The 24,152-nt window shown below is 34.2% G+C and overlaps 1 protein-coding gene and 1 non-coding gene across 2 annotated transcripts in view; both read right to left on the minus strand.

The window, feature by feature from the left end:
• The window catches only part of COL4A5 (collagen type IV alpha 5 chain), a 218,194-nt gene that overhangs the window by 16,700 nt on the left and 177,342 nt on the right, over positions 1-24,152 (minus strand). Inside the window, exons 37-41 of the mRNA XM_060137786.1 lie at positions 13,788-13,914; positions 10,940-11,020; positions 10,193-10,291; positions 9,579-9,629; positions 8,090-8,275 (exon numbers count right to left, since the gene is read on the minus strand). Of these exons, the coding sequence (XP_059993769.1) occupies positions 8,090-8,275; positions 9,579-9,629; positions 10,193-10,291; positions 10,940-11,020; positions 13,788-13,914 (544 nt within the window). The remainder of the gene's footprint in view (positions 1-8,089; positions 8,276-9,578; positions 9,630-10,192; positions 10,292-10,939; positions 11,021-13,787; positions 13,915-24,152) is intronic.
• On the minus strand, positions 17,403-17,613 carry LOC132514152 (small nucleolar RNA U3). Its single transcript, XR_009538644.1, has one exon. It is a non-coding gene; the product is annotated as a small nucleolar RNA U3 (small nucleolar RNA).

Raw genomic sequence — 24,152 nt, forward strand, 5'->3', positions numbered from 1 at the left:
ACTTTTATTCAGCTTGTATTACTATGTAATTAAGATAGTTATTTAAGCAAACTAATTGTTTAATTTCATTTTAGTGACATGCTTAATACATGGGAATATTTTAGTGTCAGAAAGTTATTGATTCAATATAGTACTTTTGAATTTATTTTAAATATGTTTTTGTATTATTTACAGTTTAAATATTTCTGAAGAGAAATAAAGGATTTGGCATATAACTTCTGAATAAATAATTTAAAAGGGGATTTGGTAAGCTCTTTCCTTATTCTGTGTTTTAAACTTTTCTTCCTAAATAAAGATATCAGGTCCATTAGGCAACCAAGAAGATCTGATAAATGGCCACATTTTTCTCACCAGGTGCTAAATAGCTGTTCCTTGCCTGCAGTGTGCTAAGCAATAGGAGACTAAGTAGTCCTGCCTTAAGAAAATAATTACGAAGCCCCAAATAATGAACAGCAACTAGTGAGCTCTTATACCTTCTCTCCTCCAGTAATCTTAGTTTTTCATTGGTTTCAACAAAAAAGGAAAATATGTAGGGATTATTTTTGAAGGAAATAACATAGGCACATGAATTTAGAATACTGAGTTCATGCTTACAATATGCACAAAAGGTCTCATTTTTTATCCTATCCTTTCCAATACTCTTATGACCCAGAATCAATGGCTACAGGCTAACAAGGCAGCATGCTATAGGGATTATGAATGCCGGACTCTGGAGCTAGAATGCTGGGTTGGAATCCCAGCTCCATTAATCTTTAGCTGTTTGACCTCAATAAGTTTATTCACCATCTTAGCCTCAATTTCCTCTTCTTTAAAATGGAAATAAGAATAGTACCTACCTTATCAGATTGTTCCAAGAATTAAATAAGATAATATATATAAACACAGTGCCTGGCACATAGTAAGAATTATTTAAGAAGTTTTAAACAATTATTATTATTACTAGTATTATCTTCATTATTGGTAAAACTGAAGGTAAGAACATATCTTTAAAATATAAACCTGTTTTTAATCTTTCAGCTATATCTATGTGATTTCATAATATAACAGTGTTCTATCTGTCACATGAGAAAGAGGAAGCAGGTTCACAACAGTACAACAATCATTTTATCTTTAAACAGTTTTAATCATATAGTCACCCTAGCCCAGCAACCAGACAGACACACTCAGAAATTCCCTTCCCAATCATAAAGAAAGGGTTGGGGTACTTTGAACTTAAACAAACAAATTAAAAACAACTTCTGAGTTCAAACCCCTTGATAGGGTTTTCTAAGAAAAATTGTTAGTCTCATCCATATGTATAATTTGGACTAGAAATCAGGTAGCAAATCAGGTCATTAAGAGAAAAGTAAACTATCTGTGAATCAGCCTAACAATGACTAGGGTAAGAGTAAGAGGAAGAAAAAAAGGAACATTTTACACCCTGCTTCCCCAGTTTGAAAAGTAAACAGAACATTGTTATCATTTGGAAAAAAGTAGGCATATTTTGGGCATTGCTCTGTTTGCAATTAAAAGGAAATTTGGGGAAATTTACATGTTATTAATTCAGACCTGTTCTAGAGTCTCTCAAATTTAAATTACTGATTTGCTAATGATACAAGATTTATTTTTAACAATACTCAGTAGTTACCCTCTTCCATTACTGAAAATAGCCATGAAAACACAGATCTGATCAATCTCAAGGAACAAAAATTCAAGAAAATAAAATCAACATACAGAGGTTACAAATGGGCCAGATGCCTGCCTGAATATCTTAATGCAGTCTTAAAAATAAGTGTATTTCCACTTAAAATTCAACATGTTTCTATGTATGAATTACCTATTATAAATAATTGAAACCACAAAGACCTAATGTCATTTCAAACTTGATTATAAACAAGTCACATTACCTTCACCAAAATGTTAAATACCAGAGCAGGTAGTATTTGAGGATAACAGCACTCTTCAATGACTTCTGAATTATAGCAAAAAAAGTGCATTTCTCTTGTCACACATACAAAGCATTAAAAAAAAAAAAAAAAGAATTGACCAGTGAAGAGTCTAACCTTGAAAACCTGGGAAGATCAGAGTTCACCAAAGCCCAAAGATCGATGTTAGCAGTATCAGACATCACACAGTACAAAATAAGATTATGAGTTAGAAGTGGTTCACATTATAGCACAAGTTAAACAATAATCCTCTTTGCCAGCATTTCTTATACCTACAGCGTAATCAGTATGCAAACAGGACCCTACAGGAGTATAGAGAGCCAAATATTTTAAAATAGAGCTTATTCTAGAAAATAAGCTGCTAATTTTCATTAATGCAAAAAATGCAAAACTCTACTGAAGACATGTTAACACTGCTACAGTGGCTTTCCAAAAGTTAGCACCTTCAAAACATTAAAGTTGGAAAGGTAGTACCGCTTCACTGATAGCCTTCTATTCCTCTGGGTAAAACTTTTGGGTAAAAGTTTATCTTGGCCTCTGCCATTCTTTAGTAAAAACATGAGGTGCAAATTTATTGGTGTGTGCAGGCTGCTCCAAGGAGCTACAGTTAAATTTAAAGGCCTTATTAGACAAATATACAAAGATCATAGGTGATCAAATAGAGAAATTAAAACACGAGTAGACAATGGCCATTACCAACTGTACTTCTGTTTGTCTTCTTTGAAAATCATTCCATGAAGCCAGATTGTGATTTTTAAAAATAATCCGTCAAGAGGCGTTCTTCTGTGCATTATTACTTGTAATAAGTTACTCAAAGACAAAAAGACAATATATGTTTGCTCACTATTGAGTTCGAATTTTCCAAAGATATGAAGACCATCAGTGAAGGGGCACTTCAAAATATTTTGGCATGCAATATCCCATCCCAAACCACAGAAAATATCACATTTACTTTATATTATTCAATGCACATATTAAAATAGGCTATTAACTATTAAAAGAAGGATCATTAAATAAAAAGATAAAAAACCTACAAACAGGACAACCCTTGGTTAATGTTAATTGACTATAAACACAATTTCCTTTTCTTACAAGTCTTGTTATGATTTATAAGCACTGAGGTTAGCAGAGAGAATAAATTGTGCTAGAGCCCTGAATCCTAGGAATCAGAAGCCCTAGGATCTATTCTTGGCTCTACTACTTATATCTATGGGATTCTGGGTAATTCAATCTCTCTGAGCTTGTTTTCTCACCCACATAATGGGAATAGTGTTGTCTGCCCTAACCTCCTTCAGAGTTGTTTTAAAGGTCAAATTCATTTAAAAAAATGTTGACCTGATATCTGCCATGTGAAAGATGCTACAGGGAACTCAAAGATTAGCTAGACCCAAATTCTGCCTTCAAGGAGCTTATAATGAAAGTATGTTACATGATATAAATGGTGGTATGTCATATAAATATAAAACATTGCTATTACTACCTAGTGATAAAACTTTTAAAGCATTTGACAATTTGAAATTCAGGAGGCCAAAAATCAGTTTCTGTTTGTTTAAATGGTTTCTAAATCACATACAGCAAACTGACTCAAGACAACACTTTGAGCAGTCTGGCAACACAATTAGCTAGATAAATTAGAATTCCTACCAAAGATAATTCAGAGTTTGAGTAAAGACATTTTATATATGTGTTTGATATAGAAGGACCAAAACAAGAACTCTTAGAAAAATATGTCATTGAACTATATGATATTTCAGTCTGAGTAAGTAACAAGGAAAACTTCAGATCATATCATAGCAAAACTTCTAAGACTTTAATTTCTAAAAGGTAACATTTTAATGAGTTATATGCCAAGTCAATTTTGTACATGAGGCTCTCAATCCATTATTTCTCAAATGATCTAACAAAGTTTAGCTGAAAAACAAAATAAAACAAAAATCTCAAGTCTTGTATATACGTGGTAATAACTAAAGATAAGCTGATGAATTGACTGGTAAATTTTAAATCCAGTTTCCACTTAAGGTTGTAGTCTTCAACTGTTGCAAAGAAGAGAACGCTGCAGATACCAGATTCCAATAACTATGTAATTTAGAGTACATCTGGTAAATAAGTTGTCAAATCAGTTTTAAAGTAATGTGGCTACTTTCCTTTTTCTTCTTTGAATATATTCTAGTGCCTCAGAAGAAAACAATATTCTAGCTGACAGTAAAGTCTGGAAGTGATCAAGGCAGCAGACTTCTATGTAAGTCAGATAGGACAGGACTCAAAATTACTTCAAAGAATACCCTAGTCTTCTCTTTATCTTGGCAATAGTTAAATATCATGTGTTTGTCTTAAACTTTTTGATGACATCCATTTAGGAAAAACACAAGAAGCAGTTAGTAGGGGTTGATGGAGCTTTTGAGTTAACAGAAAACAAGAAAGCGAAGTCAAGGCCCAGTCTGCTATCTATAAGAGTCTCCTAAAATGGCAGAAGCAGCTTTGCTCCATCATTTATCATATTTATAACTAGAATAAGAGGCCAGATCATAAGCATCAAGTTATGTAACTGCCTTTGTGGAAAGATGATACATGTTACTAGTAGAACAGACACTTAACGGAGTACTGGAGAGCCCCAAGTCAGATTCCCAGCTATGCCAGTAACTAACAATATGACCTGGAGCAAGCTTATTAACCTCTTTGGGCCTTAGTTTCCTCATCTGTGACTAAACTTTAGACAGGTTTCTCTGAGCCCTCTTCTCAACTAGGCCTCACCCCTTGGGCCCTGGCCTTGGTCTGTTGAGTCCAGTTTTAGCAAGAATCCTGCTAAGTCAGTTTAGGGAGAGCCTCCCCACCCTTGATATCTGATCAAGTTCCTCATTGCTTATCCTGATGTGTAAGTCCTTGGACTGCCTTTAGCGAGAACTCTAACAGGCCAGTTTAGCAAGAATCTGCTTACCCTTGATGTCTCCTTTTAGTAATTTTTCATCCACTGACTCCTTCACTCTGCTAGTGGACTATAAATCTCCATTTGACTTTGTTGTACTCAGAGCTGAGCTCAGTCTCTCCTATTACAATAGTCTCTTCCCTAATTCAATAGTCTTGAATAAAATCTGTCTTGCTATCATCAACAAATGCCTTGTGAATACCTCTTTGACAAATGTAAAAATGAGGTCCTTCTAGATCGATAATCTATGGTTATATGAAATGATGGGTTTGTGGGGGAGTAATAAACCAGGGAATTGATTCACACAGAGATAGACGGCTTCCTAAAAAGAATCTTGAAAAATTATGAATTTTAAAATCATAAGAAGAGAAAATTTCCTGCCATTTCCAATAGCCAGAACTCAGGATTATACTTTTTCCCCTTTTAGTTCCTCCTTAGAAATTTGAAAAGGGCTATTTATCTTGAAAAATAATAAACACACTCAGATATTTGTGGTTCTTTTTACTCCTGATTAGGTGAACATCTTTTAATATGAATTAGCAGTTTTCTAATGGGCAGCTCTTGGTAACTTTTCTTGGGTGTGTACTTTTTATATGTATAGGATGAAAGTAAGATTAAGAGGTTTCTAGTCTGTGCTGGTTGCACTGACTTTTTTATTTACTCTGTGCCTATTAGTCCATTTACATAGCAGCAGAATTTAGAACTTTGTGACAAACCAAAATGTGAAGATGGGATGGTTCGAAAAATTACAAGAGGTATGGCTCGTCAAGAATTGCATATTTGCAGGATCTGATAATACATATTATTGTTTAAAAAGAATGTCTTTTTGAAGAATAGTTCCAATTTCATTTACATTAACAGATACGAGGCAAAAATAGGAAATACACTCTAAAGGTAAACGTAAAATAGTATACAATATACTTTTGAGTACTAAAAATTTTCAACTAAAAATGACACAAATATATGAATTTTAAAATGATAAATCAGTTTTCCTAATTAGGTAATTTTGAGTTATTCCAATAGACAGAAAAACTGGACTCTGCAACTGGACTCTGCAAGTTCCTGACAACTTTCAGATAGATCAACATGTAAGAATTGAATTGGCATATATGCTCTTAAAATATATTCAAACACTTGAAAATATTAGGTACAGGTGTATATACACCTATATACACACATATACATACACTATATATGTGTATATAAATAATATACACATACATATATATATATATAAATATAAGAAAAGTTTCATACTTCATGCAGATACTACTTTGGAGTTAAGGAGCTAACCTGTAGGACCTGGATAGGGATCAAAGTTCACCAAGGCCCAATGTCATCATTAACAAAAAGGAAAAATATCAAAATTGTTAGAAATATCAAGAAACTAAAGCATTACACTAACTTCTTTCAAGTTAAACTTTAATTCAATAAAAGAATACTCTGCAGCTCATATTCATGCATCTGTATATAAACCAAACTATCACCACTTCACATCAACACTAAAATAAAAACAGCACATGTAACAAATTTTGAAAGACCAAAAATCATTTTGATAATAATTATTACTATGAGTGTAGACGACAACAATCAATTCTAAGAGCAATTGGGTTTAAAATTCCATTTTAATATGTAGTTTATGAACAAGTCAAGGAGTCACAAATACTCATCAGATGTGTGTTCTTCTTCTGACTACTTTTGTTATTATTTCTTTTAGAAACTATTATTATTATTATTATTATTATTTTTGCGGTACGCGGGCCTCTCACTGTTGTGGCCTCTCCCGTTGCGGGGCACAGGCTCCGGACGCACAGGCTCAGTGGCCATGGCTCATGGGCCCAGCCGCTCCGCGGCATGTGGGATCTTCCCAGACCGGGGCACGAACCCGTGTCCCCTGCATCGGCAGGCGGACTCTCAACCACTGCGCCACCAGGGAAGCCCGAAACAGTAATTTTTAAAGAAACTTTGTGACTGATGTCTTTATGTTGACATATTTCAGAGTAATGTTCAGCATTGAGCTCTATTACTAGTAAGAATAAGCAGCCACAGTGCTGATTAAAATACAAAAAATGATAATAGTTTGGTTTATTTGAATTATTGCATGCATAACCAAGCAAGATATTTGTGTCAATTCTTTACATTACATGCAAGAGAATTAACATGGCTGAGGAGCTTTTCACTGCTTTTCTTCAGTAGTAAACCAAAGTAAAACTTTAAATAACACTCTCTATAAACAGTCAGATCAGATAAAATCTAGTTTTGAAAATGATCTTCTGAACAAAGTATGTGATCCCATTTAATTCATGTTTTTAGAGCACACTGTATTAAAACTGACTGTAATCTCTTCAGAGTTTATGGAAATTTTCACTTTTAAATACATTTTAAAAATGGGTCAGAGACCTTCAAAGGATAAAAAGGCAATTGCTTTGTTTTTTTAATCTTACATTTCTCTTATTTTTAAAAAATCAATGAGGGCCAAGTTTTCAATAATTAGAAATATAAAAATTGAATATCAAGTCTCAAGAATGTATTAATAATCTATCTCCAGTGATTGAGCTCAGCGACATTAATTCAGGATGAAAATGAGCATTTCCAAACTTACTAAAATGAAATGACACAGCACAAACACAAAATGAAAAGTGAACATTGGATGCAAAACTGAGACTACTAGAGCAGTTAACACAAGACAAATGAGGTATAGACATGAAGCTGGTATGAAGAGATCACTATTCAATTTAATCATGCTGTGATGTTGAAGATAAATTTGATTGCCTAGCTCCTAGAGAAGATAAAATTTCTTTATTGTGCTTGGTGACATTTGCTGATCATATGACAGAACCATAGCAACACTTTTGGTATGGACCACAAGCATCTATTGGGTGATCACTAAAATGATTTCTGTGATGACATGCTGAGAAGCTCACATTAAAAATGCAGATGACATTTTGCTGCCAGGTTATCAGTATAGCTTTATGTTTAATAAAAAGACTAATAAATCCACTATTTCCTTTTTTCCTCCAAGTTGGTATGTTTTAGTTCAACTTTAAATGATGAAACGCATTACTGAGAAGAATTATTAGATGCCATGGAAATGGATGAAGCTATGAATAAAATAAGCTCTTTCTTTTTAAGAAGTTCTTTGGATTATAGATTCGAAAGTCCTAAAGACTGAATAACCTACCAGCAAAATGAAATAAATGGACTAATAAATAGACCATTCCCCTACCACTCATGTACATACCTGGTCTCCCTGGAGGACCTTGGGGCCCAGGGTTGCCTTTAGGGCCTTCCAGAGCTGGACCTGGAGAACCAGGAGGGCCTGGGGGACCCTGCAGACCAGGGAAACCATGAAAGCCTGGTTCACCCTTTGGACCTGGAAGGCCAGGGTTTCCTGGAATGCCAGGTAATCCTCCATCACCCTTTTGACCTATGAAAGTGAAGTCATGTTAGAGAACACATTAAATGATACTGAATATCAGGCTTGTCTGTAAGACTAAAGCTGCTCCCACTTACTAGAACAAGTAATGGAATTTACTGAGGTCATTTCTACCTCCTACCAAATCCCCAGCCCATCCAGAAAACCCATACTGTTATTTCTATGTATAGAAATATAGAAACAATAATAACTTGCATCCTAAAAGATATCCTTTGTATTAGGACACAGAGCAATGATCACATGACCAGTAGTTATGAGAAAAAAGGAGAAAAAATAGAAAAGTATAAAATATCTGCAACAATAGGTTAGAGATAGCTGGAGGAAATTCCTAACACAAATGTTTTGAGACTAATTTTTGAGACCATTGGAAGATATGGATCTTCAACGGTTGCTGTGTGTCCCCGAAGACCATTCTATCCAAGATTTAGAAACACAATCTAGATGAACTCTTTTCAACACCTTTTCTACACCACCGACATGCTTGAGAGCAATAAAACAGTCGCAGATTAGACTAATAATTTTTATGTTGGATTCATGAAAAAAATACAGGAATTTCTAAGAGATCTATGTGTGGTTTGAAAAAAGCCTCCATAGAATAGCCAATGGTCATTTCAGAACATAAACATACATATCTGTACACACATTCAGTCATTTAATTGACTACTTGGTGCTTACAATAATAGTAAGAACAAATGAGGGAAGGTAGATGTGTGTGCACACCTACCCATCCAAAATTCAAGATGTAAATTAAGATGGAGTTTTCAATAGACATTTTTATTATTGGTACATATTTCTACAGTTTTCTTATATTACCTTGGTTTTGGTTTCCATGGGGAGAAAAAAGTGTTTTTCTTCTGGCTAAAAGGGTTTTTAAAAACTTAGTGAAATCTACCTCTTCGTACAATTTTGCTTTCTTTTTTTAAAAATTTTAACATCTTTATTGGAGTATAATTGCCTTACAATGTTGTGTTAGTTTCTGCTGTATAACAAAGTGAATCAGCTATATGTATACATATATCCCCATATCCCCTCCCTTTTGCGTCTCCCTCCCACCCTCCCTATCCCACCCCTAACACTTATTTATGAGGTTAATGAAGAGATATCTATATGTAAATGTTCTTAATGGTGTATTTTTTATAGTACAACTCTTTATACTAAGTTGCTAATTAAGAAATGCTTTAAGATGTAACTCTAGCTTTGAGTTGTCTGGGGTTGTATGTGGAGATGAATAAGTAAGTGTACTGGAGAATATTATATTTTATGGACTGATATAGCATGCTTCATTAAAGTTTACCAGAAAGTCCTGGAAGTCCAGGGGGTCCTGGGATTCCAAAGCCTGGTTGACCTGTTAGAGCATAAACCAAAAATTCTCAAATAGATAATAATAACTGAAACAAGGACAAACTATTTTTGGATCATTTAGGTTTTTCGTAAGTGCTGCAATGTATATTATGTGAAACATGAAGACATTTCCAACATGGAACTACAATTCTAACATGAGAAAACCATATAAACTTATATTCTATTTGTGATGAGTGTTATCTTTAAAAACTCATGTCATATGAATATATGTGTATATATATAAATGGAATAGAGATTGCATAGTGAAAGGAGGTCATCCAGAGTAGTTGACTTCTTGATGACAAGAAGTTGTCCAGGTAGCTTCCTGACATGAAAAATTGAACAAGAAAGGATGTGGAGTTTTTCATAAGAGGGAGGCAACTTTATCGATAAATGTGAGGTAATATTCGCAGGACGGAGTGGAAGAAGGTAATTAGGAAGGGAAAAGTATGTGGTAGCTTAGAGGGTAAGAAAGAAGATACAATTTCACTATGGGTAAAAAAGGGCAAAAGTTAAAGTAGACAAGGAAGAAATTAGAAAATTAAGGACAATAAAAAAATATAGCACCTGGTTCACCCTTCTGTCCAGCTGGTCCAGGAATACCATCTTGACCTGGTTTGCCTTTTTCACCTGGAGGCCCTGGTGGCCCAGGACGACCTCCACCACCTAAAGAACAGAGTACAGCAGGTTACACCTATCTTCCTAATTCCCTTTTCCTTACATATCCCCAATTCTTTCCATTTTGGCTTCAAATAGTTCTACCCAAAAGACACAAAGTGTCTCTGGGACACTCCTTTTAAATCATGAAATCTTGTGGAAAAGAAATACAGGATAATTTGAGAATAAGGAACTGCTTTATCATTCATTCAGTATTCAAAACATTTCACTTTCTCATTTTAATCTACCTTTAGAATATATAAGAAAGCAAGATGTGCATGTGTCGGGGGATGGAAGTGGGGTGAATTATAGGCCTTGTATGGGGCCAAAGGAAGTGATTTGCTTTAGAATTCAGTAAACAAAGAAAACTACACCTTGCCATTCTAAAATAATCAGAGTGTCTACCTACTATTATAGGATATTTGAAATAACTCTCCTTGGAAAAAGTGAGCCCCCAAAATAAGGTCCCATAATAATAATTTTAAGCAACTTTTATTAAGAATTGCTCACTTCGTACCTAACAGGTAGTATTAAGTGAATGATCACCATGTTTCTTTGTCTTGAAAATGTTCACAGCTCCCAGAAATGATCTGACTTTCCAAAAATGAATAAAGCCTTAGTTTAACAGAACAGCAAACCCTTATTTTTCATTCTTACCTACAGGACCAGGTTCTCCTGGAAGGCCAGGGTTCCCAGGAGGACCATTAATACCTTTTGGTCCAGGAAGGCCTGGGGTTCCTAGAGTAAAGAGCTCAATTTAATGATAAAAGAAAAACCACACTGCTTTGAGAGCTACAATTCAAATTTATAATTTAGAGTGTTAGCATAGAAACAGTGAAGAATAGAAAGAAAACCCAAAAAGATGCTGGTGTTTGCTTGATGATTTAAGAATAATTTTAAGTTTTAAATTGATTTATCCAGAGGTTGACATTATTTTATATTCATAATAAAAACAATTATCACATATTATACTGGTAGAATTAATTGGTAGGATTCCATTGTATGGATATACCAAGTTTTTAAGAATCCATTCATTTCTTGTTGGACATTTGGGTTGTTGTCAGGTTTTAGTTATCATGAATATCTATTCTATTTATGGAAACCTGGTCTACTTAGCTATTATGAGTAATGCTGCTATGAATAACTCTGTGCTGGTATTTTTGTAGACATAAGTCTTAATTTATCTTGGGTAAATACTTGGATAGAAGTGAAACTGCTGAGTCACAGAATAGGTATATGCTGTGATTTATAAACAAACAAACAACAATATTTGGGAATTCCAGTTGCTCCAGATCCTTGTACAACATATCGTGATACCAGTTGTTTTAATAATAGCCATTTTAGTAGAAATGTAGTGCTACCTCATTGTGGTTTTAATTTGCATTTCTTTGATAGCTAACGATATTGATCGCTTTTGCACGTGTTTATTGAACATCCGTGAACCTTCTTTTGTGAAATGTACGTTCCAAGTCTTCGGCATTTAGAAAAGTGGATTGCATGTCTTGTTATTATTAAGTTGTAGAAGTTCTTTATATATCCCAGATATCAGTCATTTATGAGATACATGTTTTGCAAGTATCTTCTCCTAGTCTGTAGCTTCCCTATTCATTTTCTTAATGGTGTCTTTCGATGAGCAGAAGAAAAGAAGAACTCAGTTTCTTTAAAATAAAAAAAGAGTGTGGAGCAATTGGACATCTGTATGAAAAAAAATGAACCTTGACCCCAATCACACCATAAAACTATTCTTCTTCGAGACAGACCATAAACCTAAATATAAAACCTTAAACCTTAAACATTGGAAGTTACAGAAAAAATTAGAATATTTCCATAAACCTGAGTAGGCAAATATTTCTTTAATAGGACACAAAAGCACTAACCATGAAAGAAGAGTAAGAAAGGACTTTATTAACATCGCATGACAGCATTAAGAGAGTGAAAGGCAAATTCGAGACAGAAAGAATCTATTTGTAATACATATCCAGAATATATAAAGAACTGCCCTGAATAATAAGAAAAAAGGCAAACAACTCATTAAATAAGAGCAAAAAAACTTGGAGCAGGTACTTCATAAAGATGCCAAATGGCCAATAAGTATATGAAAAGGTGTTTAACATTGTCATTCATTAGGAAAAGGTAAATTAAAACTTCATTGAAATACCTCTATATAACCACAAGAATTGCTAAAATTAAAAAGACTGACAATATCAAGTGAGGTGAGGATACAGGCAACTGGACGTTTCACAACACAAAGTACTAACTACTATATGATTATGGCAAGCCACCAGGAGCCACCCATGGACATTCATACATTGCAGGTGGGACTGTAATGTATAAAATCACTTTGGAAAACCGGCACCATCTACTAAAGTTAAATGTACACCTACCCTCTGATTCAGTAATTCTACCACTAAGTTTTTGTGTGAGAGAAATGAGTACACGTGTCCCGCAAAAGACGTGTCAAAGAATGTTAATAGCATCTTTTTCCTTAATAGTCCCAAACTGGAAACAACCCAAAAGTCCATCAAGAAGAGAATGGGTAATTGATTATGGTTTATTTCTTCAATGGAATATTATGGAGCAATGATAAAAAAAAAGCACAAAAACTGCTGACTGGCAACAAGATAAATGAATCTTACATTCATAGTGATGAGTGAAAGAAGCTAGACACAAAGATATATACTGTATCATTCCATTTATGTGAATTTCAAAAACAGGTAAAATTAACTGGTGGTGATAGAAGTCATAGTAGTGGTTACCTGGGGAAGGGGAGTGTCACTGTGAAGGGGCATAGGTAAACTTCATGGGGTAAGGGAACTGTTTTATACCTTGATGTGTGTGGTAGGTGCATGGATATATATATATATATATATATATAATGTAAAAACTCATTTATTGTCTTGTACATTTTACTGTATGCTATACTTTAATAAAAAGGTGAAGGAAAAGATAACCAAAGGCCCAATGCATCCATGCCACTGTGCAATCCAAAAAACAAACAAACAAACAAAAATACAAGCGTAAACGGAGCAGGTACTATAACAATTGAGTTCAGACCACCTACTTGACTACAGTGCTTAAGTCCCTTTGCTTGCATGACTCAGTCCTTATCATTTGAATGAACTGCATGATTGTTCTACCAACAGCTACCCACCTGTGCCTGAGTACAACATTCTAAGGGAATCAGCAGCAGGCTAGGGCTTAGCAGTGTACATTATCACCTAGCAAACTAGTAAGGCCGCTTAGTTGACTTGTGGCTAGCAGTCAAAGACTCAAAAGTGCTCTCTGCCCACAGGATATTGTCCTGCTGAGTTGGTAATGCCCATTTTCATTTTATACAGAAAGAAATTTGGGCAAAAATGTTAAAGAGCTAGTTCGAGATTGCTTTGCTGGTCCATAGCTAATTGAGAAATAGAACAGAAGTCTGTCAATTAAGAAGTTGCTTTGTGACATGGGTTAGAGTAGATAAGAAAGGAGAGAAGGAAGCATTTAAGAAAAGTAATATTACCAGGGAATCCAGGAAGGCCTGGTTGTCCTTTTGCTCCAGGGCTCCCCGGTAATCCAGGCAAACCAGTATCTCCCATAGCACCTTTGATACCAGGGTTCCCTGGGTATCCCGGCAGACCAGGTTCACCCTAAAAACATGAATAGAAAGATAAAACTGAAGTCTCTACATGACTTAGATTTTATAACAACATAAAATTATTCATAGAGCTTCTACTGTATGTCAGGCACTCTACTAAGTGCTTTACATAAATTGCTTCATTTAATCATCACAACAGCCCTTTGGGTTAGGCTTTATCATCTCCATTTATAAATGAGAAAACTGAATCTTGGAGAACTCAAGTGCCTAAGGTCTCTGGTAAGTAGCAGAACTGGGATTTGAACCAAGATCTGTCAGACTCCAGAGCTCATGCTATTCCCATGATATGTAGATGCATTATTCTCATTAATCCTAACTCTGTAAGAAAGATACTATTATTATTCCCATTTGATGGTAATGCAGCTAATAAGTGGTAGAATCTGAGTTTGGATCCAGGCAGTTTGATTTCAGAACCTGTGATCATCATCCCTAGTATACTACAATGAAATTCATGGCTTACAATAAGCATGTCAAACAATAATTACAGTAGGTTCTACTGTAACAAGGGAAATTTCATCTTAACATGAAGAAGTCTATCAGTTCTTCAGTGGACATCTCAAATCCCATTTCCTCCATGAAGACTTCCAGGACAGAAAGCCTACCCTAAAAATTTAGGGTAGGTTCTTATTCCATTATGTTTATAATGCTTTCACATATGCATGTCTTGACTCTTCAATTACACTGAAAACTTCTTTGGGGTCAGAGATAATTCATATATAAGCACTTTTGCTCAACGAACATTTGCATTGTTTTCTTCTAATAAAGCCTTAGAAGAATTCATACCCACATTCATGATTAAAACAAGTTTTTCCCAACAACAATGAGAATATATGTCATAACACTAAATCTACCACAGTGTTCACTGCTCTGCTCATGAGGACCATGACCTGTCCAACAAAGTGTTCAACATCACCTGCTGAATACTTTCTTTTTCATTTAGTGCTTATGCTTGGCTAGGTGAGTAAGATCATATATTTGTGACTCAAGTGTTTCCACACTATGGTAAAAGCTTTTTAAACTAATGACTTTTCTCCTTACTTCCCTTTCTTAAAAAACAATTAACAATCTTGTGCTTGGAATATATGTATTTCTGTCTGAACCATTATAAATCAAATATCTAGCATATTTTTACACACATAATAGGTATACAATTGAATTTTGGATTGAACTGGTTCCAGCTTACGTACTTACACAGAAAAGCTTTGAATAAACTATCATAATTCTTCTTGTTATTGATGAACCAATGACATATATCAAAATTTAAAAAAACAAGAAGAAAATTCCATTATTCTGCTAATGGTAAACGTGAAATGCAGTAGATAAACTTCTGATTATTTATAATGAAGTATTTTAAATTCTACAAATAACCCCAAATTGTAATTTTGACCAGTTCTTGTTCCCTGATACAGTTCTTCTTACCACTGTATGGCCCTACTCCTTCAAACCAAGTGAACTGTAAAAAAGAAAGTAAATTTTCACTAGGACTTCTGAAAAGTACTACAATTTGCTAGTTTAAGTTTCACCTAAACTTTTATTATTCATACACTTGCAGAAAAAATAATGAGCTTCTAAAAAGATAAGCAAGAAGATAATGAAAAAGAGTACTCAGAAAATCAACAACCTGGCCAAGAATCCTATAAATCACTCTGAGAAGGGAAAATTCTAGTCTACTAATACTCTCAGCAAAAGCTAGGCAAGACTTAAACCACACTTATCCATACACTTAAAGCACAAATATCTATATTTATTCTAATGTCAAGCTTTGATATAATTCTTTTTTAAATTTAGATATAATTGACATATTAGTTTCAGGTGTACAACATAATGATTCAATATGTGCATATACTGTGAAACGATCACCATAGTAAGTCTAGTTAGTATCCATCACCATACAGTTATAAAATTTTTGTTCTTGTGAGGAAAAGTTTTAAGCAATTTTCAATATACAATATAATTTATTAACTATAGTCACCATGCAGTATATTACATCCCCATGACTTATTTAATTTATTGCTAGAAGTTTGTACTTTTTAACCCCCTTCACCTATTTCACCCACCCCCACCCTCCCCTGCCTCTGGCAACTACCAATATATTCTCTATATCCATGAGCTTGGTTTTTGTTTGTTTTATTGTTTTGATTTTATTTGTTTTTAGATTCCACATATAAATGACATCACATGGTATCTGTTGTTCTCTGTTTGACTTATTTCACTTAGCGTAATACCCTCAAGGTCCATCTATGTTATGACAAATGGCAAGGTTTCATTCTTTTTTATACACCACTTCTTTATCCATTCATCCATCAGTGGACATTTAGGTTGCTTAGCCACTGTAAATAATGCTGCAAGAAACATGGGGGTGCATATATCTTTTCCAGTTAGTGTTTTCATTTTCTTTGGATAAATACCCAGAAGGGGAACTGCTGGATCATATGGTAGTTCTATTTTTAATTTTTTGAGGAACCTGGATACTGTTTACAGTCCCAGAAACAGTGTGCAAGAGTTCCTTTTGTCCACATCTTTGCCAACACTTGTTATTTTTTGTTTTTTTGATAATAGCCATTCAAAAAGGTGTGAGGTGATATCTCATTATTTTGATTTGCATTTTCCTGATGATTAGTGATATTGAGAACCTTTTCATGTACCTATTGGCCATAGGTATGTCTTTTTTGGAAAAATGTCTATTCAGATTCTCTGCTCATTTTTGTGTGTGTGTGTGCGGTACGTGGGCCTCTCACTGTTGTGGCCTCTCCCGTTGCGGAGCACAGGCTCCAGACACGCAGGCTCAGCAGCCATGCGTGGCATGTGGGATCTTCCCGGACCAGGGCACGAACCCACGTCCCCTGCATCGGCAGGCGGACTCTCAACCACTGCGCCACCAGGGAAGCCCCTCTGCTCATTTTTTAATCAGATTGATTTTTTTGTTATTGAGTTGAATGAGTTCTTTATATATTTTAGATATTAACCCCTAATCAGATATATGATTTGCAAATATTTTCTCCCATTTAGTAGGCTGCCTTTTCATTTTGTTGGTTTCCTTTCCTGTGCAGAAGTATTTTAGTTTGATGTAGTCCCACTAGTTTATTTTTTTGTTTTTGTTGCCTTTGCTTTGGAGTCCAATTCAAAAACTCATTGCCAAGACCAATGTCAAGGAGTTTACCACTTGTGTTTTCTTTTAGGAGTTTTATGGTCTCAGGTCTTATGTTCAAATTTTTGATCCACTTTGAGTTGATTATTGTGTATGGTGTTAAGATAGTGGTCCAGTTTCAATTTTTTTGCATGTGGCTGTCCAATTTTCCCAACACCATTTATTAAAGAGACTGTCCCTTCCCCACTGTATAGTTTTGGCTTCTGTGTTATAAATTAACTGACCATACATGCTTAAGTTTATTTCTAGGATCTCTATTTTGCTCCATTGATCTATGTGTCTGTTTTTGTGTGAATACCATCTTGGGTTTTTTTTGTTTTTGTTTTTTTTTAACTCTGACAGCGTTCTCTCCCTCTTACTCTCCCAAAGGAAGAGAAGAACAATCATCAGTGGCTAGTGGCAGTTGCAGAAGTAACACCAAGAGCTGACTTCACATTCAGGAGAGAAGGCTGCACCTCCTTCTCGTGGTTTCGGGTGCTCTACACGTTCATAAAAACTTCTCTAGTAACAAACTATACAAATGATCCCTGAAAATATAGTCTTCATACTTTTTTGATTACTATAGCTTTGAAATATAGTTTCAAATCAAGGAGTGTGATGCCTCCAGCTTTGTCCTTTTTTCTATTGCTTCAGCTATTTGAGGTCTTTTATGGTTCCATACAAATTTTAGGATTGTTTGTTCTATTTTCTGAAAAAATGACACTGGAATTTTATAGGGATTGCACTGAATCTACAGATTGCTTTGGTAGAATGGACATTTTAACAATATTAATTCTTCCAATCCATGAGCATGGAATATCCTTCCTTTTATCTGTGTCTTCTACAATTTCTTTCATCAACATCTTACAGCTTTCAGTGTGCAAGTCCCTTGGTTAAATTTATTCCTAGATATTTCTTCTTTTTGATGCAATTGTGAATGGAATGGTTTTCTTAATTTTTCTTTCTGCTAGTTCGTTATTAGTGTATAGAAACACATTTTTTAATATTGATTTGGTATCCTGCAGATTGACTGAATTTGTTTATTAGTCCTAACAGTTTTTTTGTGTGGTCTTTAGGGTTTTAAAAATATATATCATGTCATTTGCAAACAAGTTTTACTTCTTCCCTTCCGATTTGTTTTTTCTTTCTTTTCCTTGCTTAATTGCTTTGGCTAGGACTTCTAATGCTATGTTGAATAAAAGTGACAAGGGTGGGCATCCTTGCTTGTTCTTAATCTTAAAAGAAAAGCTTTCAGCTTTTCAGCATTGAGTATGACGCTAGCTGTGGGATTATCATGTATCTCCTTTATTACGTTGAGGTATGTTCCCTCTATGCCCACTTTGTTGAGAGTTTTATCATATGTGGGTATTGAATTTTGTCAAATGCGTTTCTGCATCTATTGTGATGATCATATGATTTTTACCCTTCATTTTGCTAATGTGGTGTATAATATTGTTTGATTTGCAGATGTTAAGCCATCCTTGCACCTCTGGAAAATTCCCCTTGATCATGGTGTATGATCCTTTTAAAGTATTTGAGTTTGGTTTGCTAATATTTTATTGAGGATTTTTTCATCTGTGTTTATCAGTGATATTGGCTGTAATTTTCTCTTCTTGTGGCCTCCTCATCTGGTTTTGGTATCAGGGTAATGCTCACCTCATAAAATGAATTTTGAAGTATTCCTTTCTCTTCTATTTTTTTGGGAGAATTTGAGAAGGATTGGTATTAATTCTTCTTTAAATATTTGACAGAACTCACCAATGAAGCTGTCTGGTTCTAGACTTTTATTTTTTGGGAGATTTGATATAACTGAAAATGGAATATATCATCCCTAATGAGTCAAATTTAACATTGTGAAACTACCTAACAAATACAGTAACACTGTAAGACTAAAATGCTTTTTAACAAGCCTGAAACTAGAACTGCTTTCAAGGTCACTGTGCTGTATAACAGGCACTCCACGTAGAAAAAGGAGTCAAGTTGATACCTATTTTGCTGTTAAAATCCAAATTGATTATCTAAGAGTATTTGGATCATAGTCATTCTCTACTATCTCTTAATAACAGAATCTCGTTTCCATTCCATGCTATAACCTAAGACCTGGAATAAAATATCAGGCTGACCTCAATATACAGAATAGAAGACATCAAAGTTGGTGAAAAAGCTAACACTGCTATTGTGTTCCACTGTAAAACTGAAGAAGCACTGCCAGTAGAAAAAAAAAACCACAGTACAATGAGTTGAAAATATTTGGTGAGAAAGGGTAAAAACCATACCCTGTTTTATGGCAAGAAGAGTATTGCAATAGTAGTCCAATCAGTTGGAAGTTGTGGTTCTCACATAATTATTAAATTTTTTTACAGTTCAATTTATATTTGGAGATTAAAGACACCATGAACCAAGCCATATATAGGTTCTTCTTTAGTTAGGAAATATTAACAATAGGGATTTAAAGCGTGGATGCAGAGATACTCTTATTTAACATTTTACTAAATGATATAGGAAAGGGAGTATAAAATAAGATCTTCAAGTTTGCATGCTACTTTCCTCTCCCAGGTAGTGAAATTTTAAGCTAACAGGGACAAATTGATAAATAAAGGCTCAAAGCTGCCTGAGCAGGCCAAAACACAGTACATGGGATTCAATGAGTATGTGTAAGGTGATGAACTTAGAGAAAAGGCGATGAACTTAGAGAAAAATAATATGAACTAAGTTTATAAAATAATGAACCCTATGGTATCCTTTACCACCCAAGGAAGATACTACCTTAGTTGCTATAAGTCTATTCAGAAAATCTATTCTTTATGATTCAGTCTTGGTAAATTTTGTGTTTCTAGGAATTTGTCCATTTCAAAGTTATCCAATTTGTTGTTGTACACTTGTTCATAGTATCCTCATAATCCTTTTTATTTCTGTAAAATTGGTGGTGATGTACCCTCTTTCATTTCTAATTTTAGAAATTTGAGTCTTCTCTCTTTTTCTCTTAGCCAACCTAGCTAAAGGTTTTTCAATTTTGTTCATCTTTTCAAAAGAACCAACTCTTGGTTTTACTGATTTTCTCTATTATTTTAAATCTCTACTGTATTTATTGCTGTTTTAATCTTTATTATTTCCTTCCTTCTGCCAGCTTTGGGTTGAGTTTGTTCTTCTTTTTCTAGTTCCTGAAGGTATGAAGGTAAATTGTTGACTTAGGATCTTTCTTCTTTAATGCAAGCATTTACACTATAAATTTCCCTCTTAGCATTGCTTTTGCTGGATCCTATAAGTTTTGGTATGTTGTGTTTTCTTTTCCACTTGTCTCAAGATATCTTCTAATTTCCCTTGTGTCCTCATCTTTGTCCCACTGGTTGTTAAGAGTATGTTCTTTAATTTCTACATATTTGTGAATTTTCCAGCTTTCCTTTTGCTGTTTACATTTTATTGTAACTGGAAAAGATACTTTGTATGGTTCCAATCTTTTAAAATTTATCAAGACTTATTTTGTGGCCTAACATATGCCCTATTCTGAAGAATGTTTCTTGTGCACTTGAAAAAATAGATACTCTGCTGTTGTGGGTTGGAATGTTCTGTATAGGTCTGTTAGGCCCAATTGACTTTGCCCATTTAAAAATTGGTCTATTTGCTTTCTTATTGAATTATAAGAGTTTTTAAAATATACTCTGGATACAAATCTCTTAACTGATATATAATTTGCAAATATTTTCTCCCTTTCTGTGGGTAGTCTTTTCACCTTCCTGATGCCATCATTTGTAGCATAAAATTTTAATGTGGTTCAATTCATTTATTTTTTCTTTGTTTGCTTGTGCTTTTGGTGTCATATCTAAGAAATAATTACCCTAACCCAAGGTCCTGAAGATATATCATGTTTTCTTCTAAGACTTTCTGCTTGTCAATTTCAGCAAAAAAGCTATCTGGGATTATGATAGGGATTGCTCTGAGTCTGTAGTATGATTAGATTTTAAGAAGGATTAATGGAGGTTAGAAATATTATGCCACATTTAAAGAATACAGTCATTAAGTTTAAGAGTTGAAGAAATCTTAGGTACTACCTAGCCCAGCTGTCTCATCTCACAGACAAACATTATGTATAGAGTGCTTTATAATTTACAAAGTGTATTTTTAAATCTAACTGAAGCCTCACAATAACTCTGTGCAATAGGTATAATTCTTCTTTCTATTTTACTGACAAAGTAGTGAAAATACAAAAGAATTAAGTGACTTACAAGGTCATGTAGACAGACTCGGGACTCAAAGTTCTGCCTATTGATTCCCTGTCCAGGGTTTTCAGTGTACTATATTAATTATGCTTTTTGACTAACAAGGACACTCTCTCATAAATTGTGTCATTTGTAAAACAAACTACCATCTGACCTTTTACCACTATCCTTACTTCTTAACAGCTCACTAATTATAGAATTTTTTCTTATGCTTGACATCCCCCAATCATACTATCATGTCTTCTGAAACTTTTATTCTACTCTTCCTTTACAATATAGGCAGGCACTCTTCATTTTGCATAACAGTATTGGACTATAAAAATGAAAATGCAAGATGAAACCATGTAAAGAGATTTTAAAAATCAATGGGAAAAATATGATCATTCTATGACCTGTAAAAGTTTTTCTCAAAACACTAAAATCCCTCTTCCTGTCAGTTATACATGTATAGAGAGTCAAGTTCATATGTTGATCATTTCAACTTCACTAGCTTTCTTGGCTGCACATCTAAAGTCTCTCAAATGGTGGCAGTGTCAACATTCCTTTGGCTGGCTATTTCATCTCTAACTCCATCTACATTAGATTTAAATTTCATTTCCAGTATTATCACCTTTCCTTTTTTTTTTTTTACTGCACTTTCATCATTGTTGGTCAATTTTCTCTTTTGATTATCCATTTTTGTTAAATTTCAGTTTGGTTTATCAATGAGAGACAGAGGCAACACACCTACATGCTTTGCTGTCAATGCATTATGGGAACAATAGATTCACAGTGATGAATCACTGACAGAATTTGAAAGAAGTGAAATGACTGCTCACTGATCATGATGCACAGTAGATATTTACATAGTGGTTTAGGGATTGAAGAGCTAATATATCATGGTAAATTAAATTTGAACCATATTGTTGTGGAATGATGCTATTTAACTAAACTGTGGTAACAAATTTGTGCATATCAGAACTGTACAAAGCAAGGACTGCCTGTGCCTATTAGAACTGAGAGGTAAAATCTTATTTTTTAAATATGTCATCATTTTAAGATAAAATAATACCACCTGAAAGAAAGAGTAGGATACTTCAAATACATGATTTCCTGGTTTTGTCAGCTCTGCAAATGTCCAAATTTAGTGTAGATTTCCTTATTGAAATATACTTGTAGGATGCATAGAAAAACTAAGAGTTAGCCTCTTGCTTGAAGAGTTGAATATACTGTGGACACTGGCCAGTTGAAACATGGTTTTCTGCTGCCATCCATTATAGTTTCAGAGATGAATTATTATGGTAATTTTGGTTGCACTATATGGATGTTAAAGTTCACTCAGTCTAGAAAAAAATATGTATAGACAAATTTAGAAAAATTTTAAAATGTGATTTCAAATCAATGAGTAAAGAATGGAGCTCATAGCAAATGGGTTTGGGTTATTTGGATAATTTATTTGGAAAAAAATATATACTTCCTCACCTTGCAAAACATACAGAAAAAGTCAGATGGGTTAAAGATGTAAACATAAAGAACAAAATCATGCAAGTACTGGAATAAAATATATAGGATTCTTTTTATAATCTTAGATATAGAAGTCTTCATAACATTCAGAAAACTATGCTCCTGATCTTTCCTGCCAAATCTGTTTCTCCCCAAATCTTTCCTATCTAAGTATGTAGCAACTCCATTCTTGCAGTTGCTCAGATAAAAACTTTAGAGTCATTCTTGACATCTCTCCTTCTCTCATATTCCATACACAAATCTTGCTGACTTGACTTGGAAAATATCTTAAGATTCTGACAGTTTCTTATCACTTCCACTGCCACCACCCTGATCCAAGCTATCAACATCTCTAGTTTGTATTATAAATAAAAATAAAAATAAAATAATAATAATAAAAAGTGTCATAATTGGTCTCACTCTTTTCATCCTTACATCCTTATATCCAAAATGAGAGCTGTGATTTTTTTTAAATTAAAGTACAATCATGTTATTCCTTCCACTTGTCCCTTATTTCACTTAGGAGTATAAGCCTTACTATGATCTAAAAAGCCCTAGATAATCTACCCTCCATTACCAACCTGATCTCATCTCCTACTGACTTTCACCTCAATACTTGGCTTAATTCACACTAGCCTCATTTATATTTCTCGAAATGCCAGGGTCTTTGAATGACTAACCCCCTCATTGCATGAAGCCACTTAAACAATGGTTATCAGAGAAGCTTTTCCTTACTACCCTATTTTAAAAAATGTAACATTTCTCAGCAATTCTTATCCCCAAGCCTCACTCTAATTTTGCAATACCTTCTAACAAACCTATTTATTTTGTTTATTTTGTTCACTGACTAGATGTAAACTCCATGCAGGCAGTGAATTTGTTTCACTCATACTCTATCTCCAGCACCTAAAATAGTTCCTGGCACATCATACATACTCAGTAGGTATTTTTTGAATGAATGAATGAGTATAACATTCGTTTATGTTAAAATGTTAAACTTCTACTTGATGAAATATACAGTAAACACTGTAGTAAGACAAGCAACTGACTGGGAGAAACTATTTGCAACATATATAATAGACAATGGATGCATCTTTGGTGTTTATAAAGTACTTTTACAAATCAATAGGAAATACATAAGCAAATCCCCTCCTAAAAAATGAGGCAAAGAGTATGAATAGAAAATTTGCTGAGCAGATATACATAGAAGAAATCTCACTTGGAATCAGGAAAATTCAAATTTAAACAATGATATGCTACTTTTTACCCATTAGATTGGCAAAATTAGAAAGACTGATAATACCTAATACTTGTAAAATGAGGAGAAAATAGAAAATTTCTTACACTGATCAAGGGAGTATCAAGCAGTAGAGCTATTTAATTAGAAAAATTTGCCAGTAACTA

Source organism: Lagenorhynchus albirostris, chromosome X (assembly GCF_949774975.1).
Source record: "Lagenorhynchus albirostris chromosome X, mLagAlb1.1, whole genome shotgun sequence".
In the NCBI taxonomy this organism is placed as follows: domain Eukaryota; kingdom Metazoa; phylum Chordata; class Mammalia; order Artiodactyla; family Delphinidae; genus Lagenorhynchus; species Lagenorhynchus albirostris.